The 20,519-nt window shown below is 37.2% G+C and overlaps 2 protein-coding genes across 4 annotated transcripts in view; one reads left to right on the top strand and one right to left on the bottom strand.

Annotated features, from left to right (window-relative positions):
- Nucleotides 1–20,519, top strand: part of CASK (calcium/calmodulin dependent serine protein kinase) — a 389,387-nt gene that overhangs the window by 195,946 nt on the left and 172,922 nt on the right. For all 3 annotated transcript variants that reach the window (XM_079909891.1, XM_079909890.1, XM_079909889.1), the window contains exons 4-5: nt 2,529–2,606; nt 8,242–8,314. In XM_079909891.1, the coding sequence (XP_079766017.1) occupies nt 2,529–2,606; nt 8,242–8,314 (151 nt within the window). The remainder of the gene's footprint in view (nt 1–2,528; nt 2,607–8,241; nt 8,315–20,519) is intronic.
- GPR82 (G protein-coupled receptor 82) lies at nt 18,513–19,913 on the bottom strand (the record flags this gene model as incomplete). The annotated part of the gene is made up of 1 exon (XM_079910147.1): nt 18,513–19,913. The coding sequence occupies exon 1, from the start codon at nt 19,521–19,523 to the stop codon at nt 18,513–18,515; it is 1,011 nt and encodes a 336-aa protein (XP_079766273.1). The 5' UTR covers nt 19,524–19,913.

Genomic DNA, 20,519 nt, shown 5'->3' with positions numbered 1-20,519 from the left:
AATTGTCACTGCAAGTACTAGTGTTTCAGATATGTCCATGAAAAATGAGTCGATTCATGCTGGTGATTGTAGAACAGGGCAGTAAGCAATTTCCAGTTATTTCCCACTGACTGGTTCCCTCCTTAAGTGTTGTCCTCTCACCACCTTAGTACTTTCTCCTACCCTTAAGATTTTTTTCCCCCTTCCAGATCCCTCCAAAAAAGCCTTCCCTCTAGCTCTAAGGATTCTTATTGCTTTATGATGCAATCAATTTAGCTCTCTCCTTTGCCTAACTCTTCTCTTTTCTAAGTTGAATAGTGCTTATCCTCACATTTTGCAATTAAAAAGGAAAATGCCTAAACAAAACTGTAATTCCCTCACTGTGTGTTTTTAGTCTTCACAGATCAACCAACCAGCTTAAACTGCAGCCAGCTTTAAAAATAGTGCTTTTTTTCTCCCCACAACACAAAGAAATGAGAAATATTCAGCCTCTTTAGTAGGCAAGGAAATGTAAATGAAAGCAATCATGAGTGACTTTTTTTCCTCCTATCTGATTGGCAAAGATTAAAAAGAATAGTCATCCTAATAGAGGCAAGGTAGAGGAAAGAACACTTTCACACCCAGTAGTGGCAGTATAAATTGTTAAAATATTTCCAGTAGTGTATGTATCAAAAGTATTATTGTCTGTGCCCCTTGACCTAACAACTCTGCTGGTAGGACTTATACTGCAGCAAATGATCAGGGTTGTTCACAAAGATACATGATCGTGTTCATCCGGGCTTTATTTCTGATTGTGCAAAATGGGCACTGCCATACTTCAGAGTAGACTGAGCCATCATAAAAATTATTTTGGAGAAAAATCCTATTTGACGTTGGAAAAAGTTCGTTGGCTGTGAAATGAAAACTAGGTAAAATTTGTAAAGCCTTGTAAAAATGTGAAAGTATTTTCATTTACGTAAAACCACACCAAGATTTAAATAAACTATTCATTAAATATTTACTGTGTGCATAGTATTCTGCCAGGTTTTGGGTGGGAGTATGTTGAAAATATAAAATATACTTGTTCTTTAGGACTTCACCCTATTTTTGAACTGTTGAGCTTGAATGTGTACATTTGTTCCTTGCACACCTAGTAGGTGTAGCTGTAGATAATGGAAAGAACATTAAATATAGATAGGGATTTGAATTCTGTCCCTGTAACATACTTGTCTACTCACTTAGACAACTTGTTTGAGAACGAGAAGGATGCTGACCTCATGGGATGATGGTAAGAATGAAGGGAGATATAACAAGGAATGCTTTCCATGATACTTGATGAATAGTAATATTAGTTAGTAATGTTTATTAATTATTATTAATGGATTAGTTATTAATTATAGGTAATAGTAATGAATAGTTAGTTCCTTTGCTTTCCCTTCTGGAAGTCTATTTCCTCAGTATAAAACCTGCAACAGGTATTTTGGTTCCTGAGCTACTAAATAAACGAATGAATGAGATACTGGATTTGAAAACACTTTATAAGACTTAAAGCATTATGAAAATGTTAGCTAACTATTCATTGATATATGTAATAATCTGGCAAAAGTTTCATGTATACACATAAATATGTTTCTGTGTAAGTGCTAAATGTTATAATATGGGCTATATAGAGTTGTTATAGAATTTAAGCAAAAGAAGGCCTTAATGTGACTGGTAATCGTTGAGAGGCCTTCCTGGGGAAGGTGAGATTGGAATGGAACCTTTAATTAAGGTAGGTTTTGAGTGTGAGAAACAATATATACAGAAATGTGTGGCAGAAAAAGAAACAAAATGGTATATTCAGGGAGTAGTGTAAGACTAATCTGCGTAGAGAGTGAGTTATTCTTGAAAAGTCATTAGACAGGGTAGGTAGAAGAAGCAAGGTATGGCTTAGACAACAAGAAACCTTACTGATCTGGTGAGAAATAGAGAACCATTTTAAGTTTGGAGGCAAGATAGTAACCCTGCGTCACCAGCACATCAGTGTGTTAGAGTATGTTTGTAGCAGTTAACTTTGGTAATGGAAGTATAAACAAAAATAAATTATGGATTAGCTAATTATTTTTTTCCTTTCACAGTATATAGCTTGAATTCCCTTTTAGTGGCGATAACTATAGCTAAATGTTTTAGAATCGTTGTTGTATTCTTAAAATATTACATGATGTGACTAGATACAATTTTGGAATTTGATTCAAAAATATGCCACAACCCCCAACATTGCCCTTTTCTGAGACTTTTTGTTGTGATAACCTAAAGAAAATTTATAGGCAGTTTCCCACACTTTATGTTATTTGATGCTACCATTTGCTTGTTCTTCCTGTTTTTTCCCCCTGTAGATTTTCAGTGTTAAGATGGTTATAATGTCCTTTATAATTTATGTCTATTTTTCATCAAAAGAAAGGAGATTTAAATAATTTATTATAATCTTTAGCTGTAAGTCAACTAAAAACTTAGTTACAATGTATTCACTTTCAATGTTTACTTCCTGAAATTTTCTCTTTCCTTATATTCTTTTTCACATTTCTCTACAGTATGGATGGAGCGGATCTGTGTTTTGAAATTGTAAAACGAGCTGACGCTGGTTTTGTATACAGTGAAGCTGTGGCCAGGTATGTAATTTGTATGAACTCCCCAGAAGTAAAGGTAGAAGTAAAAGAAGGAAATGACAAGGAAATCACATGAAGTGGCCTGCTCTTTGAACTGATGACGAGCATACTGCCACTCTTTCTTACAAGGAGCATCTCTCTTTTAATGTGCATTAGTGGAACCAAACAGTGACTGGAAATGCAAAATATTGAACAATGAATTGATCTATTTATATGGATTTACAGTTTAACTTCACTACTGCTATCTTTTCCATTTCTGATGACTTTTATACAAGGAGGAATTTGATAGCTCAGGAACCGTGTAGAACTAAACTTGGGTCTTTTTGTGTGTTTGATTTTTGGTTTTTAGCAGATGTGCCTCATTAGTTCTTCAGTTTGCCTTCTAGTGATAGCAAATTGTTAGGTGACCAGTTAATCTGAGAAAAAGCATAGAACAGTAGAAGGAACAGAAATAAAAGCACAGTTTTTCTGCTGAATATATTTGCTTCAGGCCAGTGTTTGATCTCCCAATCAAGTAGCCACCATTGTTCCAAGTGTAGGAGTTCTTGTAAAGAACTAATGACTCAAAATAAGGATTTAATATGAAAAATCACAAGAGCCATGCACTGGGCCACTTGCTTGTAGATTTGAAGCAGTACAACTTTCTGTTTTGGTGACAACCATATCATAAATACCCACTCCAATAAATTGCCTTTTTAATACCTGGGGTACAGCATCCCTCCTCAGTCACTAACCATAGTATGTTGAAGGGTTCAAACCCACAAACCTATTAGGATTTATTAAAACTTTCTACCATTTGAGAAATAGTTACCATTAAATGATTATAACTTTCTCCCTCCTATCATTCTTTTTATAATTATGGCACAATGGACAGATATGACTGAAAATAGCTTAGAGACTATTTCATGCGACTTTAAGCTTAGAATGGCTTGACTTTCTTCAAATTCTTTGCCCTGCCTTCTCCTCACTGAGAAGCAAGGTCCCCAGTCTCAGGAGATGGAGCAGCCATAGCTATAACACAAGATAAAGAATATACTCAATTGTAGGTAGCTGCTGTTTTGTACTCCTGGTGTTAGGGAGAAGAAGCAAATGAGAGTTTATATATACTAACTTTAATTCCTTCTTTTAACTCCTGATGTATTCATGGTAGAACTGAGGCTAAATATCCTTTTTCTTTTGTGCCATGTTCACTGAAGCATATTCTAGGGTTTTCTTTTTTTTTTAATCCCATTTTACTCTTGTTTTGAATTCTTATCACAGTTTAAAATTTTTATTTTGTATTGTGTTTCAGAATTAAAAAGCATTCTTTAATACCAAAAGTAGTCAATGCTGTCTTGATTTTTCTTATGACACAGAGGTAAACCACTTTCTTCTACTAAATGAAACTCTCAGACTTTTGCATATCATTGTTCATATTTATTTCTTTAAGAATTTGAGTTTGGTGCTTCCCTGGTGGCGCAGTGGTTGGGGGTCCGCCTGCCGATGCAGGGGTTGTGGGTTCGTGCCCCGGTCTGGGAGGATCCCGCGTGCCGCGGAGCAGCTGGGCCTGTGAGCCGTGGCCGCTGGGCCTGCGCGTCCGGAGCCTGTGCTCCGCGACAGGAGAGGCCACGGCAGTGAGAGGCCCGCGTACCACAAAAAAAAAAAGAAGAATTTGAGTTTTGTATTTTCCCATATTGATATCTTTCAACAGCAGCATCAAATAGGGAAAACTAAAAATTCTAGATGTTGATTTTATAAAATAGTGAAGCTTGATGGAGGAAGATGACGTTTTCCTTTTGGAACCACAAAAACACTGGGGTACCTGGCATATAGGCTGTCAGAGTTGATGTTAAACCAGTAACACTTTTACTCTGTTCCCTACTCATCCCTATCACTTTTCCTTAACTTTGAGCCTGTCTCTGCCACTGGACTAGATGTTAGGATAGGGAGAATAGTAGTGTTGTAGAGGTGATGTCATACAGTGAAATGACTTGAGTTCTCTCCCAATCTTGAGATTTATAGAAAAGTTAGATGTTTATATATATCAAGATGATTGTATATCAATCAAGCCTGTTGATTTTAAGATCTACCTATATTGCTGTTAAAATGGTGATTTTATGAAAGGAACTTTCCAGAATGGACCAGAAAAGAGTAGTATTGGGATCAGTAAGTGACACTGCATAGAGAGTGGTTTGGCACAATTGATTAAAAACCCTTCCTAAAAATGACAAAAGGGAGTGGCCTCAGAAAGTATGATTATGTATGTCCCCTACTGCAGAGTACCAATGACCATGTAACAAGGGCACGTAAATCCTTCCTTTGGTTTAGAGCGTTCAACCAGGTGACTTCTACCTTCCTTCTCTCTGATTCTGTGATTTTTTGTTGGAAAATTCAGCTTGCATTAGTTATTCTAGTGAGACCAATTGCAAGAAGACTCTGAGACACCAAGTAATCATATTGATAATGTTGTTTTTCTCCAACTGGCTGAGCGTCAAGAGGAGCAGCAAAGCATGACATGAAAGAAAACTGCGTTCAGTCCTTACAACCCAATTAGTGATTACCTCTGTTCTTTCAGAGGTGGTGAGTTGTGGAGCAGGCTAACATATAGGATCAGATTATCAAATCAAACTCTCACAAATCAGAGAGATATTCTTCCCTAGCACCAGGCTTTACTAAACAGTTATAAGGATACGAGCAATCAAAAGGCTCAGCTGAAGCAAACAGAGCTCTGGGCCTTTTAAGGGCAGCTCCTCACTTCATTCCTTCCTGCATCAGAAATGCACCTCTGGCCCAGAATAGATGAGGTCTCTACGTGAGGTTTGTGAGATTCCACACACAGAGGGGAGCATTTAAATTATGAAACATCTCCATTGTGTATCCTGGAGAGTTGTATAGCTTACATGACATCTTCCAGGAAGCTATTCATGCCTCAGAGATCCTGGGTTCTGTTTATCATAGGTAGTCCTTAGCCAGGAACATTCTGTAAAGGGAATTCCAGAGATAAGCTTTCTTCAGCTTAGCAAAGAGCTTTTTTAAGTGTAGTCTTTTTTTGCCCAGAGTTGCCAAAGAGAGTAGGCTGAGTCACCTCCCTTCTTTTCTTCCACCTCCAAAATACCTCCTTCCAAAGGAAGTGAGGATTGCTGGCCAGCTCTTTTCTTTCCACAGAGTTATCATCCCTGATCCTTAGGGATGGAGACAAACATAGATATTGATGAGTTTCTCTGAAAGTATAGGCCACCATGATGCTTCATGAAATGAAGCTTTTTGATTAAAGTTTAGTCAGCAACTCTCTAGAATGTATATGGGTGGATTTTGGTTCTGTAGTCTGCTTGCACACTATTCACATGCACAGCCTCCCAAGGGTCATGACTGGGAGGGTGGAGAAAGATCAGTTTAAATATGTTATATTTGGGGGAAAAAAATTCTACCCTGCCCCCACAGAAATTCTAATATGTATGTATATTTGGGTTAAATAATTGAGTATTCGGATTTAAAAATGCTCATTCATTGAGGTTTTTTCTTTTTGAGATAAGAATTTTTTTTTTAGAATTTTCTTCAGGCTAAGGATAGAAGTGGCTGTCCTAGTGCTAAGTATCCAGAGTAGTTGTGCTGTTAGGTATAAGCTAGGTCCATATTACCTAACTTAAACTTACCTACTATTCCAGTGTTCACACCTAGATGCACAAATAGGCTGTTCCTAAATCTTGACTAAATTTGATAATAATAGACTTAACCTTTGTAGCATGCTTTAGAGTTTTTAGAAACTAGAGTTTTTCACACTTGTTATCTCTGCCATTTCGGGGGGTCACAGATCCTCCAAAGCATGATTTGAACCAGGAAAGGGCCACAACACCAAGTTAAGAACCCCTAACTTAAACAGAAAGTTAATTTCAACTGCACTGGCCCAGGCAAAGAGTATGTGACCGTGACCCGCCATGTGTACATTTGCAAAGTAAGAAAAATTGGACATCACAACTGCAGGAGCCTGGCTCCTTCTGCTTAGAGCCCAGTTGTGAGGAGACAATGATAAGTACAGGAACAAAGCCTGGGGTTTTTTTTCCCCTGCCTTTCATTTTTAAACTAGAACCTTCTGATCAATTCTAATACATGAAATAATGCATATGCTAATTAGAGGGACATTGATGTGAGTTTGGCTAGATAGTAGCATACCAAAGAGGGAACTCAATGGAAATGTCTTAATTTTAAAGCAGGAGTGGAGAAAATTTTTTTTGGTCTTGAGTCACAAGCACACACACAAGGTCATTTGTAAGTACCATTAAATTATTTAGTTTTTATTTTAAAGTGTGGGGAATAAAAGATCTGGATAGAAAAAAAACAAAATGCAATAAATACTAAGCAATAATTAATGTTAAGTATATTGCATTTCTGTGTCATGGCTAGTTGGGAAGGAAAAGGGGAAAGTGAGAAAGGAAGAGGGATAGTAGGGAGAAAATGACAGATATGAAGGGAATAAAATTCAGAGGAAGAGAAGATGAAAAAGACCCTCAAAGAAGAAACAGTGGGATTACAGAAGAATTTCAGAATGGAGGGAAGGAAATCGAAGTAAGTTCTGAAGTAATGCTGAATGAACTGCTCTTGTCACACCCTGTGGCTAGTTGACTCTGTTACCTTTTTTTTTTTTTTTTTTTTTGGCGGTACGCGGGCCTCTCACTGTTGTGGCCTCTCCTGTTGCGGAGCACAGGCTCTGGACGCGCAGGCTCAGCGGCCATGGCTCACAGGCCCAGCCGCTCCACGGCATGGGGGATTCTCCCGGACCGGGGCACGAACCCGCGTCCCCTGCATCAGCAGGCGAACTCTCAGCCACTGCGCCACCAGGGAAGCCCATTTTTAAGGACTGTTCTTTAAAATGCTCGCTCCTCCTCTGTTCTTCTCCCGGACCGGGGCACGAACCCGCGTCCCCTGCATCAGCAGGCGAACTCTCAGCCACTGCGCCACCAGGGAAGCCCATTTTTAAGGACTGTTCTTTAAAATGCTCGCTCCTCCTCTGTTCTTCACCTGGACCCAGTGCGGAGCCTCTGTGGACCCTGCTGACCTTGTGAGGAGTTTGACTTCCTAGGACTTAGGCCCAGAAGGAACTCTGCTTTGTTCAAGGATGCCCCAACTAAAACTTGATTATGTTGCAAAAAGAAATTGTAGAGGCATAAGAGGGTTCTTCTTTCTTGTTTGTCCTTAAAGCTAAATGGAAATAAGACAGAGAGCCAGCCTCTGCTGGCAGATAAAAGGTTCCCACCCCTTTAGTCAGAATCCTTGGTGTACCTCTGAGCACTGGTCACTTAATAGCAATCCAGTGTAACTAAGTAGAATTAACTGAGTGTCAGAAAACTTTTTCATGTTTTAAGCTTGAATTTTTAGTTTGCAGAGCTATTTTAGTTATGAACTGTGTGAAATTCCTTTGACTTAGATATCTCAGAAAATACAGAACGCATTAATTCTTTATAAAGCTCATAAACTTATGCATCTGCCAACTTTTTCATTACTAAGGTGCGCATTCCACCAATCTTGTCTACTCAAATGAAAAGTGTCTGTGGGCAGTGAGTATGAAGGTGGGAGTTATAAACTAGGGACACTGTACATTAAGTTTTAAAAATATAAGGGTTTTTTTTTTTTACAGTTTTAGATTTCTTTTGTTTTTCTACAGTCATTACATGAGACAGATACTGGAAGCTCTACGCTATTGTCATGATAACAACATAATTCACAGGGATGTGAAGGTAAGTCATTTTTATCACTAACTTTAATATTTGTGAATAGAAACTAACTTATAGCAATGATAAGAATTAGAAATTTTTCTTTAGTGTTCTTATAAAGAGTATCTTAAAGTTAATTTTACTTACAAATAAAAATTTGTTTAACTGGTTTATATGTGGAGAGTTGTACTAGTTCTTAATAGGAACACTTTTTTATCATTTCAATTTCCTTATTTTTATTAAAATGTACACACATTCTAAAATTCTGTTATTCCTCCTTTGCCATTATGTGTGTAAGAGAGAAGTGTGAAAATCCAACAAATAGGAAGAACCAAACAATATCCTATACTAAGTTAATTGGGGGGAAATTAGAATTTGGTTTATATAGTAAAAGTTCATCACACACTTATATTTTCTTAATGTTGCAATGTAGAATAGTCAGCATTTTATTTTCTTTGCAGAGTTTTTAAAAATAGTCTGAAATAGTAATTATAAATGCAATATAGTTTGTACCCTTAGGAATATGAATATTACCATTATTCAATCTTTATGCCTGTTTAATCCCAGTATCAAGTTTATGAGAACTGTCAGTCCCTGGCTTATAAGGTGTCAGGTAGGACATGGAGGCATGCAAGAAAGGAAGCCATGGGCCTTCCTCCTGATGCCTACCCCCTTTCAAGACCTCGAGTCACTAAGAGCCCCTGTGGTCTCTCTGGCCCTGTTGTCTACTTTCACATGCTCCTGTTTTGTCACTGGCCTCTCTCTAACCCGCAACATCCACAGATATGGCGCTCTCCTTCCCTCAAGATGTATTATCAAAGGCCTGGCTCCTTTAATGTATTTTAATGGTTAAGAAAATTAAGTAGAATTTAGTTAAATTTTCTATAACGTTTGGGAAATTTTAACTGAAATTCTTGTGGTTAAAAGCTGAGGGAAAGCATGAGCAATTCCAGATCAATCTGGTAGAATGTTATAATAGCAATGAAAAATAATTGGAGAAATGCACAGAATACACATTAGTGTAAATTAGTTGTAAAATGTCTTATTCTTTTCAAATGTGGTGATAGGAAAATGATATTATTATCGCCACTCAACATTAACAGCCCAATGGATACATAGCACTTTTATAAGGAAATATTCTTCAGTTATGCAAACAAAGAGAATAAGAAGTGTAGAAAGATAAAGGGGGGAGGGAATGGTCAATGATAGCAACGTGCTGTGTCATTCTTTTGCACTTAATTAATGTAAGAAAATGCATGTATACAGAGTGAAGTATATCTCCTTATATATAATGACAAAAATGACAATTTGAGGGACTTCCTTCATGGTCCAGTGTTTGAGACTCCGTGCTTCCACTGCAGAGGGCGCGGGTTTGATCCCTGGTTGGGAAACTGGGATCCCACATGTCATCCGGCATGGCCAAAAAAAAAAAAGACAATTTGAAAACTTAAAATGTGTAAAACAGATTCTTAGTTCATAGAGTAGCATTGTGTTAAAAACACTTCTGCTCAAGAGGCAAATTTTTAAAATTGAGATATAATTAACGTTTAACATTATATTAGTTTCAGGTATACAGCATAATGACTTGATATATGTGTACACTGTGAAATGATCACCACAGTAAGTCTAGTTACTCTCTGTCACCATACAAAGTTACAAAATGTGCAATATAATATTATTGACTAGTCACCAGGCTGTACATTACATCCCCCTGACTTGTTTATTTTATGGCTGGAAGTTTGTACCTCTTACCTGCTTCACCCATTTTGTCCACCCAACCCCCTTCACCTCTGGCAGCCACCATTCTGGTTTCTCTGTCTCTGAGTTTTGTTTTGTTTGTTCATTTGTTCTGATTTTTAGATTCGGCGTGTAAGTGAAATCATAGGGTATTTGTCTGTATCTGACTAATTCACTTAACATAATACCCTCAAGGTCCATCCACATTGTCATAAGGGCAAGAGTTTGTTCTTTTTTATGACTGAGTAGTATTCCACTGTGTATGTATATGTGTGTGTGTGTGTGTGTGTGTGTGTGTGTACACACTACATCTTCTTTGTTCATTCATCCATCAATGGACACTTAGGTTGTTTCCATATCTTGGCTATTGTAAATAATGCTGCAGTGATGTGGGAGGTACACATAGTGTTTTTTCTTTTAGCGTTTTCAAATTAGTGTTTTTGTTTTCTTCAGATAAATACTCAGAAGTAGAACTGCTCGATCATATGGTAGTTGTGCTTTTAGTTTTTTTGAGGAAACTCCATACTGTTTTCCAGAGTGGCCACACCAATTTACATTTCCACCAATGGTATATGAGGGTTCCCTTTTTTCCTACATCCTCACCAACACTTATTATTTCTTATCTTTTTGATGATAGCCATTCTAACAGGTGTGAGGTGACATCTCATTGTGGTTTTGATTTGAATTTCCCTGATGATTAGTAATATTGAACATCTTTTCATGTACATGTACTATCTGTCTGTCTTTGGAAAAATGTCTATTCAGATCCTCTGCCCATTTTTTAATCAGATTGGGTTTTTGTTATTAAGTTGTAAGAAGCAATTTTATTTTGAATTCTGTTCTTGAAAGGTAATTATATCAATATCATATGATAAATGATTGACAGCGTACTCTACTGTAATACTTTCAATAATATAGTCAGCTTTTTGATTAGCCATGGTATTTGATATAATGACAATCCAAAACCAAATAAAATCCCAAAGTAGTTATGTTTGAATGCTGTGCTTCACCTTCTAACTTACATTCGATTGATTTATTCGACAAATATCCGAGTGCCTACTTCATGCAGTATACTGTGCTTGGAGCCCTAAAGGCATTATTATGGTCTCAGTAGAGAGATGAGATAGTGTATCTGTTACCAGCAACTACGGAATAACACACAGTGACTTGCAACAACAAGCGCCATTTATTTGCTCTCAGTTCTGCAGTTGAGCAGAGCTTGATGGGGACTGCCTGATTCTGTTTCACAGGCTGTTGGCTAAGGCGGCATGGTTAGTATCCACAAAGTCTTCACTCACTTTTCTGGCATCTCAGCAGAAGTGAATAGAACAGCTGGAAGCTGGCTAGGCCCTCTTCATAGTCTCTCATTCAGAACATTTCTCTCTTTGTCTTTCTCCCCCCTTCATGGCCCATTTTTCTAGCAGGACAGTGTCTCATGGCACCAAAGGAGCAAAAATGGAAGTTACCAGGCCTCTTGAAGCCTCGACCTGGAATTGGCACTGTGTCCTGTCCTCTGCATTCTGTTAGTCAAAATGTCACAAGAGTAGCCTGGATTCAAGAGGAGGAAAAATAAGTTGCACCTTTTAGTTGGAGGAGCAACCTATGTGCACAAGAATAGGAGAACTTGTTTGTGGCCATCTTCACAGATAGACAAAACAAATAATTATCGTCCAAGGTACGGGATGGTAAATATAATTAAAAGACAGAGTCAGAGAAACGTCATGGAGGAAGTTACATTTGAGCCTAGTCTTGAGTCATGGCGGAGTTACACTGGGATGAGAGGATGTTTCAAGCAACAGGATAGTGTGTGCAAAGGCTCAAAGTTAGTTTTGTTTTGGATTTTAATAAATTTGTTTATTGTGTCTAAAGCACATGCCAGATAATTTTGAGGAAGCATCCAGAAACATTCTAAGGAAGGGAAGAGAGAAGTGATTCTGAAACTGCAAGTTAATAAGAAGAAACCACCAGAAAAGGCACCATTGTTGAGTTGGGAAGCAGACTTTCAACACAGAGCACACATTATTGTTGATATTCTTTATATTTCAGTACCTGAAATCTATACATTTCGCATGGGTAAATGTAATACTCACATTTAGCTAATTGGTAAATTTGAACTCGGGTGTATTTTTCTTAAGACGTGCATCCAAAAATTTGTATCGAGTGCCTACTATGTGTCAGGCACTATTCTAGGAACCGGAGCTACATCAATGAACAAAACAGACAAGATCACTGCCCCAGTGGAGCTGACTTTCTAGTTCAGGAAGACAGACACTGATCACTGAGCATAAGGAAGTCAACTGTGTAGTAGGTTAGAAGGTGAAAAGAACTACAGAAAAAAAGAGAGCAGCCAAAGGGGTAGGTAGGGACTGCTGGAGAAGGGGTTGCAATTCTAAATAGGGTGATCAAGCAGACCACATTGAGAACCTGACCTCTGGCAAGGACTCGAAGGAGAGAGAGAGAGTGCACTAACTGACATCGAAGGAGGAGGGTTCTGGGTAAAAGAACAGCCAGTGTAAAGGCACTAAGGCAGGAGCATAAGTGCCCTTTTGAGCAAGAGCAAGGAGGCCAGTATGGCTGAGGTGCAGTGAGCAAAGGGGAGAGTGGATAGTAGATGAGGTTAGAGAGGAAAGGAGAGGAGGGACTTTGACTTATACTCTGACAGAAATGAGGATTCACCAGAGAGTTCTGAACAAAGATGGACTATGATCTGACTTTCCACGGTAACAGGACTACGTTGCTTTGTTGGTAATACATTGAATAGGGGCTCAAGGGTGGAACTTGGGAAACAGGAGATGCTCCTGCCTGGCAGGACCAGAGTGGTAGCAAGGAGGTGGTAAAAAAAGTAGATTTCCAGATATATTTGAAGGTTGTGTCAACAGGATTTACTAATATAATTTCAGTAATTTAGGTAACCCAAAGTAGTTTCATTCAGGGCCTTATTATAGGGGTTTTCCAATGTAGTGATCTTTAATAACAATACATTTCACATGGCTAATAATTTAAAATTTCACTTGATGTGTTGTTACTGTTTTTGCTAAAACAACTAATTTTGCAGCCTAGTAGCTTTTCTTCACATTCAGATATTGTATATTCAGTGACTTGTCTGAATAGATTTCTTCTGTATGTAGATTTTGGTTTCTGTAGTTTTTGTCAAAATTTTCTTCCCTTATACTTAGTAAAGAAAATAGAAGACCATTGGAGCGTTCCATTCCTTTGAGAAATATTTAGATTATTTAATCATCTGTTTCAGCTAGCCAAGAATATTCTCATTTTCTCCCTGGTTCTGGTTCTGTCTCTCTCTCCTTCCCTCCCTCCTTCACCTCCCCCCCACCCCAAGTTCTTGATATTGATCCAAAAGCATTGGGTTTCCCAAAGGTCCTAACATTATATTAATAATACTTTTTTCTTTACTTGGTATGCATTTCTTTTTGAAATCATAATACCTGAGTCTAAAAATGTTTGGTTATATCAGGTTAGATTTGAGTATATGGTGCCATGTGACCTGTAGTGGAAACTGCTCGCTTTCGAGAAGCAGTTTCACATGAAATTGTGTAAAAAATAACTATATAATCCTTTGACATTTGAGAAGGTGTGTCATCATAGTACAGCATCTCCCAACAACCATGCACATTTGGGGCCAGGCACTTTGTTGTGGGAGGCTGTCCTGTGTTGTTGTTGCCTCTACCCAGCCTCTACCCACTACATGCCAGTAGCATTTCCCCCCAATTGTGACACTCAAAAATGTCTCCAGACATTGTCAAATGTCCCCTGGGGCACAAAAATCACCCCCAGTTGAGACCCACTGTCATAATGGCATATTTCTCATGTTTTGACTCCCTACAGGCATTAATTAAGGCATGTATTTTATTCCTTTTTTTCTTATGAAAGGATGTGGTAACTTTCATTATGTTTCAGTGTTTTCTTCCTCTCACCCCTAAATTAAAAGTACTTTAGAAAGAAATAGAACAGTTTTCAAGGTAAATGCAACTCCTGGCTCCTTGCCTGCCTTCACTTGCTCTGTTAAGCAGTGAAAGTTGAAATTTTCTTGTCTCTCCTGACTCCCAGAGACAGCCTCACAAAGCATCACCTGGGCGTGGAGAGACAAGCAAGCCGTAGACCTTTCTGTGGCTCTGACCTACTGATGTACTGTTCTAATAAACGAAGTTGAAGTTAAGCAGCTTCTTTGAGAGCAAACTGCTGTACACACAGTCACTTTCTATTCTGAATAGGGCCTGTGCCCAGGAGGTTTGGGGGCTCCGTTTTTAGTTCTCAGAACTGCAAAACCCCAGTCTCACAGCCGCTCAGCCAGGAGCCTCCGCCCAAGCATTTCTGTGTGTGCTTCCTTTAAATGGTTTTCCTTGCTAACCCGTGAACACGCCTGGCTGCTCTCTGGTCCCCTTATGGTATCAGTTCTCCTTTCACCAGCTTAGGGCCAGACTTCATTATAAATGGGTGTTCATCAGATCACGCTAGTTGCCATAGCATTGTGGATTTCTTATGGTATTTCTTCCTCTATTGCTCTTGACATTTCTTTTACATCTCTTACCACAACTCCCAAGAGTCCCTCATGTTTATATAAAATATTGAAATTCTCCTTAAAATGAAAACTTACTTATTCTGTTCTTTATTATAATAAGCACACAGACTTACCTTCTGCGTTACTTTCGTAAGGTTGTTGTGAGCATAATGTACATGTTCAGCTTGAAAGTGGGGTTTTAATGCTTAGAAATACAAGATAAATTTAAGATGATTTTGCTTCTCTTTTTCCACCCACCCCCGTTCAAAAAAAATCAACTCCTTGATTTGAAAAGAAAAGAATGACTGTTTCTTTTGCTTAACAGATGTGAATCCTTTCACTGCTCCTTTCCTTTTTAGCCAACGGTAGCAAGCATGTATGATACAGCCAGAGCATTTGTGCTGTCAGGTATAAAACCTTTCTAGCTGTAGTAACTCTTGACACTGATATCAACTCACTTTGAATTTGGGGGCAGTCAGAGAAGGTTCATGGCATTGGGCTGCAGGATTGAAATGCTTAGCAAATTACCAGTGTCCCTCTGTGCTCCCTTTGTGGTTTGCCAAGCAAGATTTCCTTTCAACCTGTCTTCACACATTTGTTCATAACAACTTTCCACCCTGCAGACTGCAAAGCCAGGGGTGGGCTGCAGTCATCCTTACCAAATCAGAACAGGGTTGACATTGTAGGGGAACAAAACTTGCCACCCCCAAAATGTATCTCTTTGGCTTGAAGACTATTTGGCGCTGGTTGTTTTTAAGAAACGAAAGATTCAGGAAATTTTTCTTTTTACCTCCTCCTTAAGCGCCTGAAGGAATTTAAAGGGCCTGGTCTAGGAAGAGTACTATCACCAGAGATGTCTGCAAAGAAGATGAGCTGGTATGGTGGGGGAGCTGAGCAGGCTGGGGACACCAAAGTCCTCTCTGTGTTCCATTGTCTTTGCATGGAGTAGCAAGCACTTGTTTACCAAACATTTGTTTTTCTATCTCCATGTGAGTTGCCTTCCTCCCCTTTGAAGTCCCAAACCCCTACCTCCTTCTCCTCTCTCAGATGGCATATAAGTTCCAATTGCCCAGATTGTCCTTGGGCCTCATATTCCTATGGAACCCCCATAGGTACATAATTTAATTTGTTTTTTCTCCTGTTAATCTGTCTCATGTCAATTTAACTCTTAGACCAGCCAGGAGAACCTACAGGGGTAGAGGAAAATTTTTTCCTTCTTCAACATCTTCCTCTTCTACTCACAGAATAGAAACTCACTTTCAGGTTGAGTAGTACATCCTTAATTTTGCTGGTCTAGTCTTAATGGTACATATTCCTGATTAATAGTTTGCAAGTTGCCTTGATGGGAGTGTATATATGAAAGGATAAAGGGGGAAAGAAACATTTATCATGCCTGTTAAGATATAATCTTGTTGATCTTTAAGTCAAAATTTGAGGTTTCTGAAATTGTGTTTGACTATAACTCACGGACACATTAAAAACATTGTTTTTCTGAAATTCACACTTTAAAGTTAGGGTAAATTTAGAAAGGGATACCTTATGTAAAGTATTTGCCATGACATTAAATAGGCAGTACTTCAATTACACAGAAAATTCAACATAATTTACAATCACCTATTCACGAAAGCATCTATGGTATAAAGATAAACGTGGTGATTAATACGCTCAGTACAGAGAATTAAAACAGAAGTTGTCTATCAGAATGAGTAACTTGAGAAATTGCATATCTTTTTTCCTGCCTTTTTTAAATGTAGGAAGCTCTACTTTGGTGTAATATCTTTTATCTTTTATTTAAATAGTGGTGATATAAAGTGGTTTTTTTAGTAATGCTTTTTACAAGTTACATATATCTTTAGAACTCCTAAGTACAGTGAGATTTAATACAGTACTGCTTATGTTAAATGAAAACTATTGATCATCTTCTCAATTCCTCTTAGTCTAATGAGTTCTGGTTTTAAAATTTATGTAAGAATAAAAGTATTGCTCTAACTGTGGAGAAAGCTGGATGTCTTGGGAAGTCTCCTGGTCGACGTTGAGTTATTATGTGATTCTCATGTCTATGAAATTACTAGATTGGACACCCCTGTTTACAGCCAGCACTTAGGGAGTCACCTGGAGTTCCCAGGTCTTCGTTCATCTCTGCAAATTAAAAATAATAGGACAGAAATAAGATTGCTCCTATAAAAGAATAGTTGTATACTGTAAATATTTGAAGCCAGCATGTGTTTTTTCTGATGTTTCTCTGAACATTTTCTTCTCTCAGTTAAACATTGAAGTAAAAAAGGAGAAAAAATATTTACTGTTTTCTATTCTTTTTTAATGAAAATTGCACAGATTTGTTGGGAAAACCTCTAGTGATTTTGAGCACATGGCTCTTGGGGAATCTGTATAGTGAATTGTTTCTATATTTTAAATTCTAGAACGAAACATGCTATGAGGTTAAAGGCTTAGAAGTGCCATGTGAACTTGAAACTTTTTGAGCACTGAAGAAATTACCATGTAGAGAATAAATGAGTCTTTAAGCAGTCTCTAACGAAGTAGCAGTTTACAGTTAAGGTTTATTCAACTTCAGTTTTATTCAGCTGTTTATGTTTGGTTCTTATCTGAGCAGAGAGAATGCAAGTACCATAGGAGTAGAAATAGAAAAGAGACTAAAGCTCCAAAGGTGCTTATGATCTCTTTAGGAAGATAAAGCACACATTCTTTTTTATTTTAAATTATAATATATATAATACAGAATATACCCATCATCATTTGTCTTACTGTGACAAGATTGCATGGAAGAAAGAAATGACCATTCAGAAAGGCTTACCCTTTAAATATTTACTTAGATATTGGAGAAAATTTGGGTGACTTATTTAACTATGCACTTCAGTTTTTTCATCAGTAAATTGGCATACATTAGGGTTGTGATGATTCAAATAATACATGTAAGCAGAGTGCCTGGCACAATAGCAAGTACTTAGTAAAGGATAGCTACTCATAATAGTAAAATCATCTGGTTTAATCATAGTACTTATGAATTACATAGTATTTTTTCATTCTACAAATGAAGAACTTAACACTTAAAGTGGGTGATTTGCCTAAGATTGTCCAGCTAAATAAGAGGTGGAACTAGTATTGAATCTAGGGACTCTAACTCCAGAGACCAGTCTTGCAGCGACGATACTATTATACTGCCTATCATTCATTCATTTATTTCACAGAAATTAATTAAACATATTTACATGCTAGGTACTGTTTGTCATTAATAACATTATTTATATTGAAAACAGAGGAAAATATACAAAACGTGATGAAGATCAGCATGTAATGACATTATATTCATTTTTATTTTGACAAAGCCTAATCCAAATATTTAAGCATATTTATAAATAACATCTACTTAATAAATACTGGAATCAATGAATGTTGCTTCTCCCAGGATCATGAACCAGATAACACCAAATAAATAATGTGTTCATGAAATAAAACCTTGGATTTTTGTAGTACATTATTCATACATTCAGATAGGACTTAAATGAGGAAATTCCTTATTCACTTTTTTCTTTTACTCATTTTTAAAGCTACCAACAAGACATTACCCATAGATGGACCCTTGTATTCTAACTCCCAAAAAGTAGAAAAGTCATAAACCATTTGCTTCTTTATCCTATAGTTGTGACGTATTGTGTTTTGAATAGAAGCATCCATGGTTGAGTTTAAACAGAAAATGGTCTGTTGGTTTTATATGCAGTGGGATCCTTTCAATATGTTTGACTTTTGCCTCTTAACTCTCTGCCATCTCAACTTTCACTATAAGTAGAACCGTAAAGTGAGTTTTATATTTGCTTGTTTATTTTTAAAAACCAAAGAGATTTTCTTGGTGCCTATTATCAACCAAGCTATGACCTGTTAATCATGTAATTTAGGGTCCCTAATAGACTCATATGAACACTTTTCTGTTTGGTGGTGTTTTCCATTCAGAAATCAACCAGAGGATTGTATATGTGGTGACTCAGATTTTGTAAAGAGATCATATAGTGTCTTCTTGAATGTTTTATCTAAAAAAAGAAATATAATGGGGTCTGTGCTACTTCTGGCTGATGCAAGACAGGTGAGGATGTTTTTTATCTCAATTAAATAATTCAATTGCTGACAGTCCGCTCCTTGGTGTAGAACAAAAAAAATGGGTTTAAAAATGCTATATGGAAGGAAGCAAACTATTAGTAGAATCTGGATGACCAAAAGGTGCCTTTTCACAGAGCTATAAGTCAAATCTTTCTCTGTAATGGATGTACAGGTCCTTATTTTTCTCAGATGATTGACAAAAGAGTAATATGATGTTAGTACGACTAAAAATGAAAATCCAATAAATGTGGTTCCAATGAGGCCTGCAGTCTGAGAGATCATGGCTCCTAGTTCCATCTGCGGATTGTAGCACAGGGTCTCTTCTCCTTCTGTGGCCTCCACAACTGAGTAGTATATGATAATTGGAATAATTATGCCTAGAGCAACTACCCATATGTAAACACATAGTTTTCTAGCAAAGTTGGGCTGGCGAAATTTTTTCAGTAACTGGCCATAAAATATTTTCTCGTACCACGAAGTGGTCTCTTGTGTGGAATCCTTTTTCATTAAGGTAGCATAGCGGCTTATGGCAATCCAACTTAAAATTAAGAGGCTGACAAACATACTTACATGCATGGATAGAGTTCCCAAAAAATTGACCACCCTGCATTTCGCAGATTGATATTCCCATTGAAAACCTTTCAGGAAATAGATACCCATGAAAGGCATGGCACTGCACACAAGCAAGTTTGCAGTCACAAGATGTGCTAGGTAGATGTGCGTTGGTGTTTTCTTAGCTATTTTTGTTAAAAATACCCACTGAGAGAGAGAATTTCCAAAGAGACCAATGATACAAAGGAAGGTATAAATGATCGGTAAAGCCATGGAAGAGATCATGGATGGTTGAATACATGTTGAGTTGTTACTCATTTATATCAGATTTCCTTGAATTTTGCCACAGGAACTAGAACAGAATTGCAGATATTTAGTATTAAAATTATAGATGGTATTTCAGCTAAATAGTTTTTTTTATAAAGCATTGGATAAAATAAAATAGTAACATAAATATATTGGATGAAAAGGGAAAGTATAGATGCCGTCTCACCTTTTCTAATCACGATTGTCCAATTGAAATAAAAGAAAGTTGATTATTGTGGATGGTGCCTTTGTCTAAAAAACAAAATTTGATAGAAATAGTTAAGTGCCTGAGATTTATTATTTTATACTAGAGAAATTTATAATTCTTATATTAGATTTTAAGGCAGTTTGTAAATGACAACTTATTTTTAGCCTAGAAAGGTAATTTAAACAATTTTAAGGCACGTACTAGCCAAAGGAAAGTGTTGCAAAAGTATTTTGTGGCCATGTTAATAGAAGACCGATTTTTAATTACCACGTTAATTGTACATAAATACTTTTCAAAATGGTGTCTTTTCACGGCTAAAGAACTTCTCTATAATCTAATACTATTAGAAAAGTCACTTTTCATATTTCAGAAGTAAACTTAATTCTACATAAACACTCAGGCAAGATCCTGAATTGAACAGAAGGAAAGTGTAGTGACCAAGGATGGACACCAGAATCCCAGGGTCTTTACCAAATGGCATCAGTAATTTCTTGTTTCAAATATTTAATGATAATCTATCATACTTCAATAAAAATCTAGTTTAAGATTCTGTGTCAGAACTGTAGTTGCTACTGCTTGTTGGTTAGAGCACCCTCATGTGTCTTTGTGTGTAATTTAGTATCTTGGTTTTTCAGAGAAGTTTTTTTTTAGAAGATATTTTAATCACAGTATAAATGCAGGTGTGATTTTGCTTTTTTAATGTCTTATTTTTAAATATTTCTTGCTTCAAAAGGTACAAATACAAACTCCTTTTCATTCTTATTTTTCTCATGCCTTTACTTCTTTCAGGTGGAAGTAAG

Source organism: Stenella coeruleoalba, assembly GCF_951394435.1.
Source record: "Stenella coeruleoalba genome assembly, chromosome: X".
Classification (NCBI taxonomy): domain Eukaryota; kingdom Metazoa; phylum Chordata; class Mammalia; order Artiodactyla; family Delphinidae; genus Stenella; species Stenella coeruleoalba.
The sequence above is the reverse complement of the archived record's forward strand: the minus strand, read 5'-3'. Positions and strand labels throughout refer to the sequence as shown.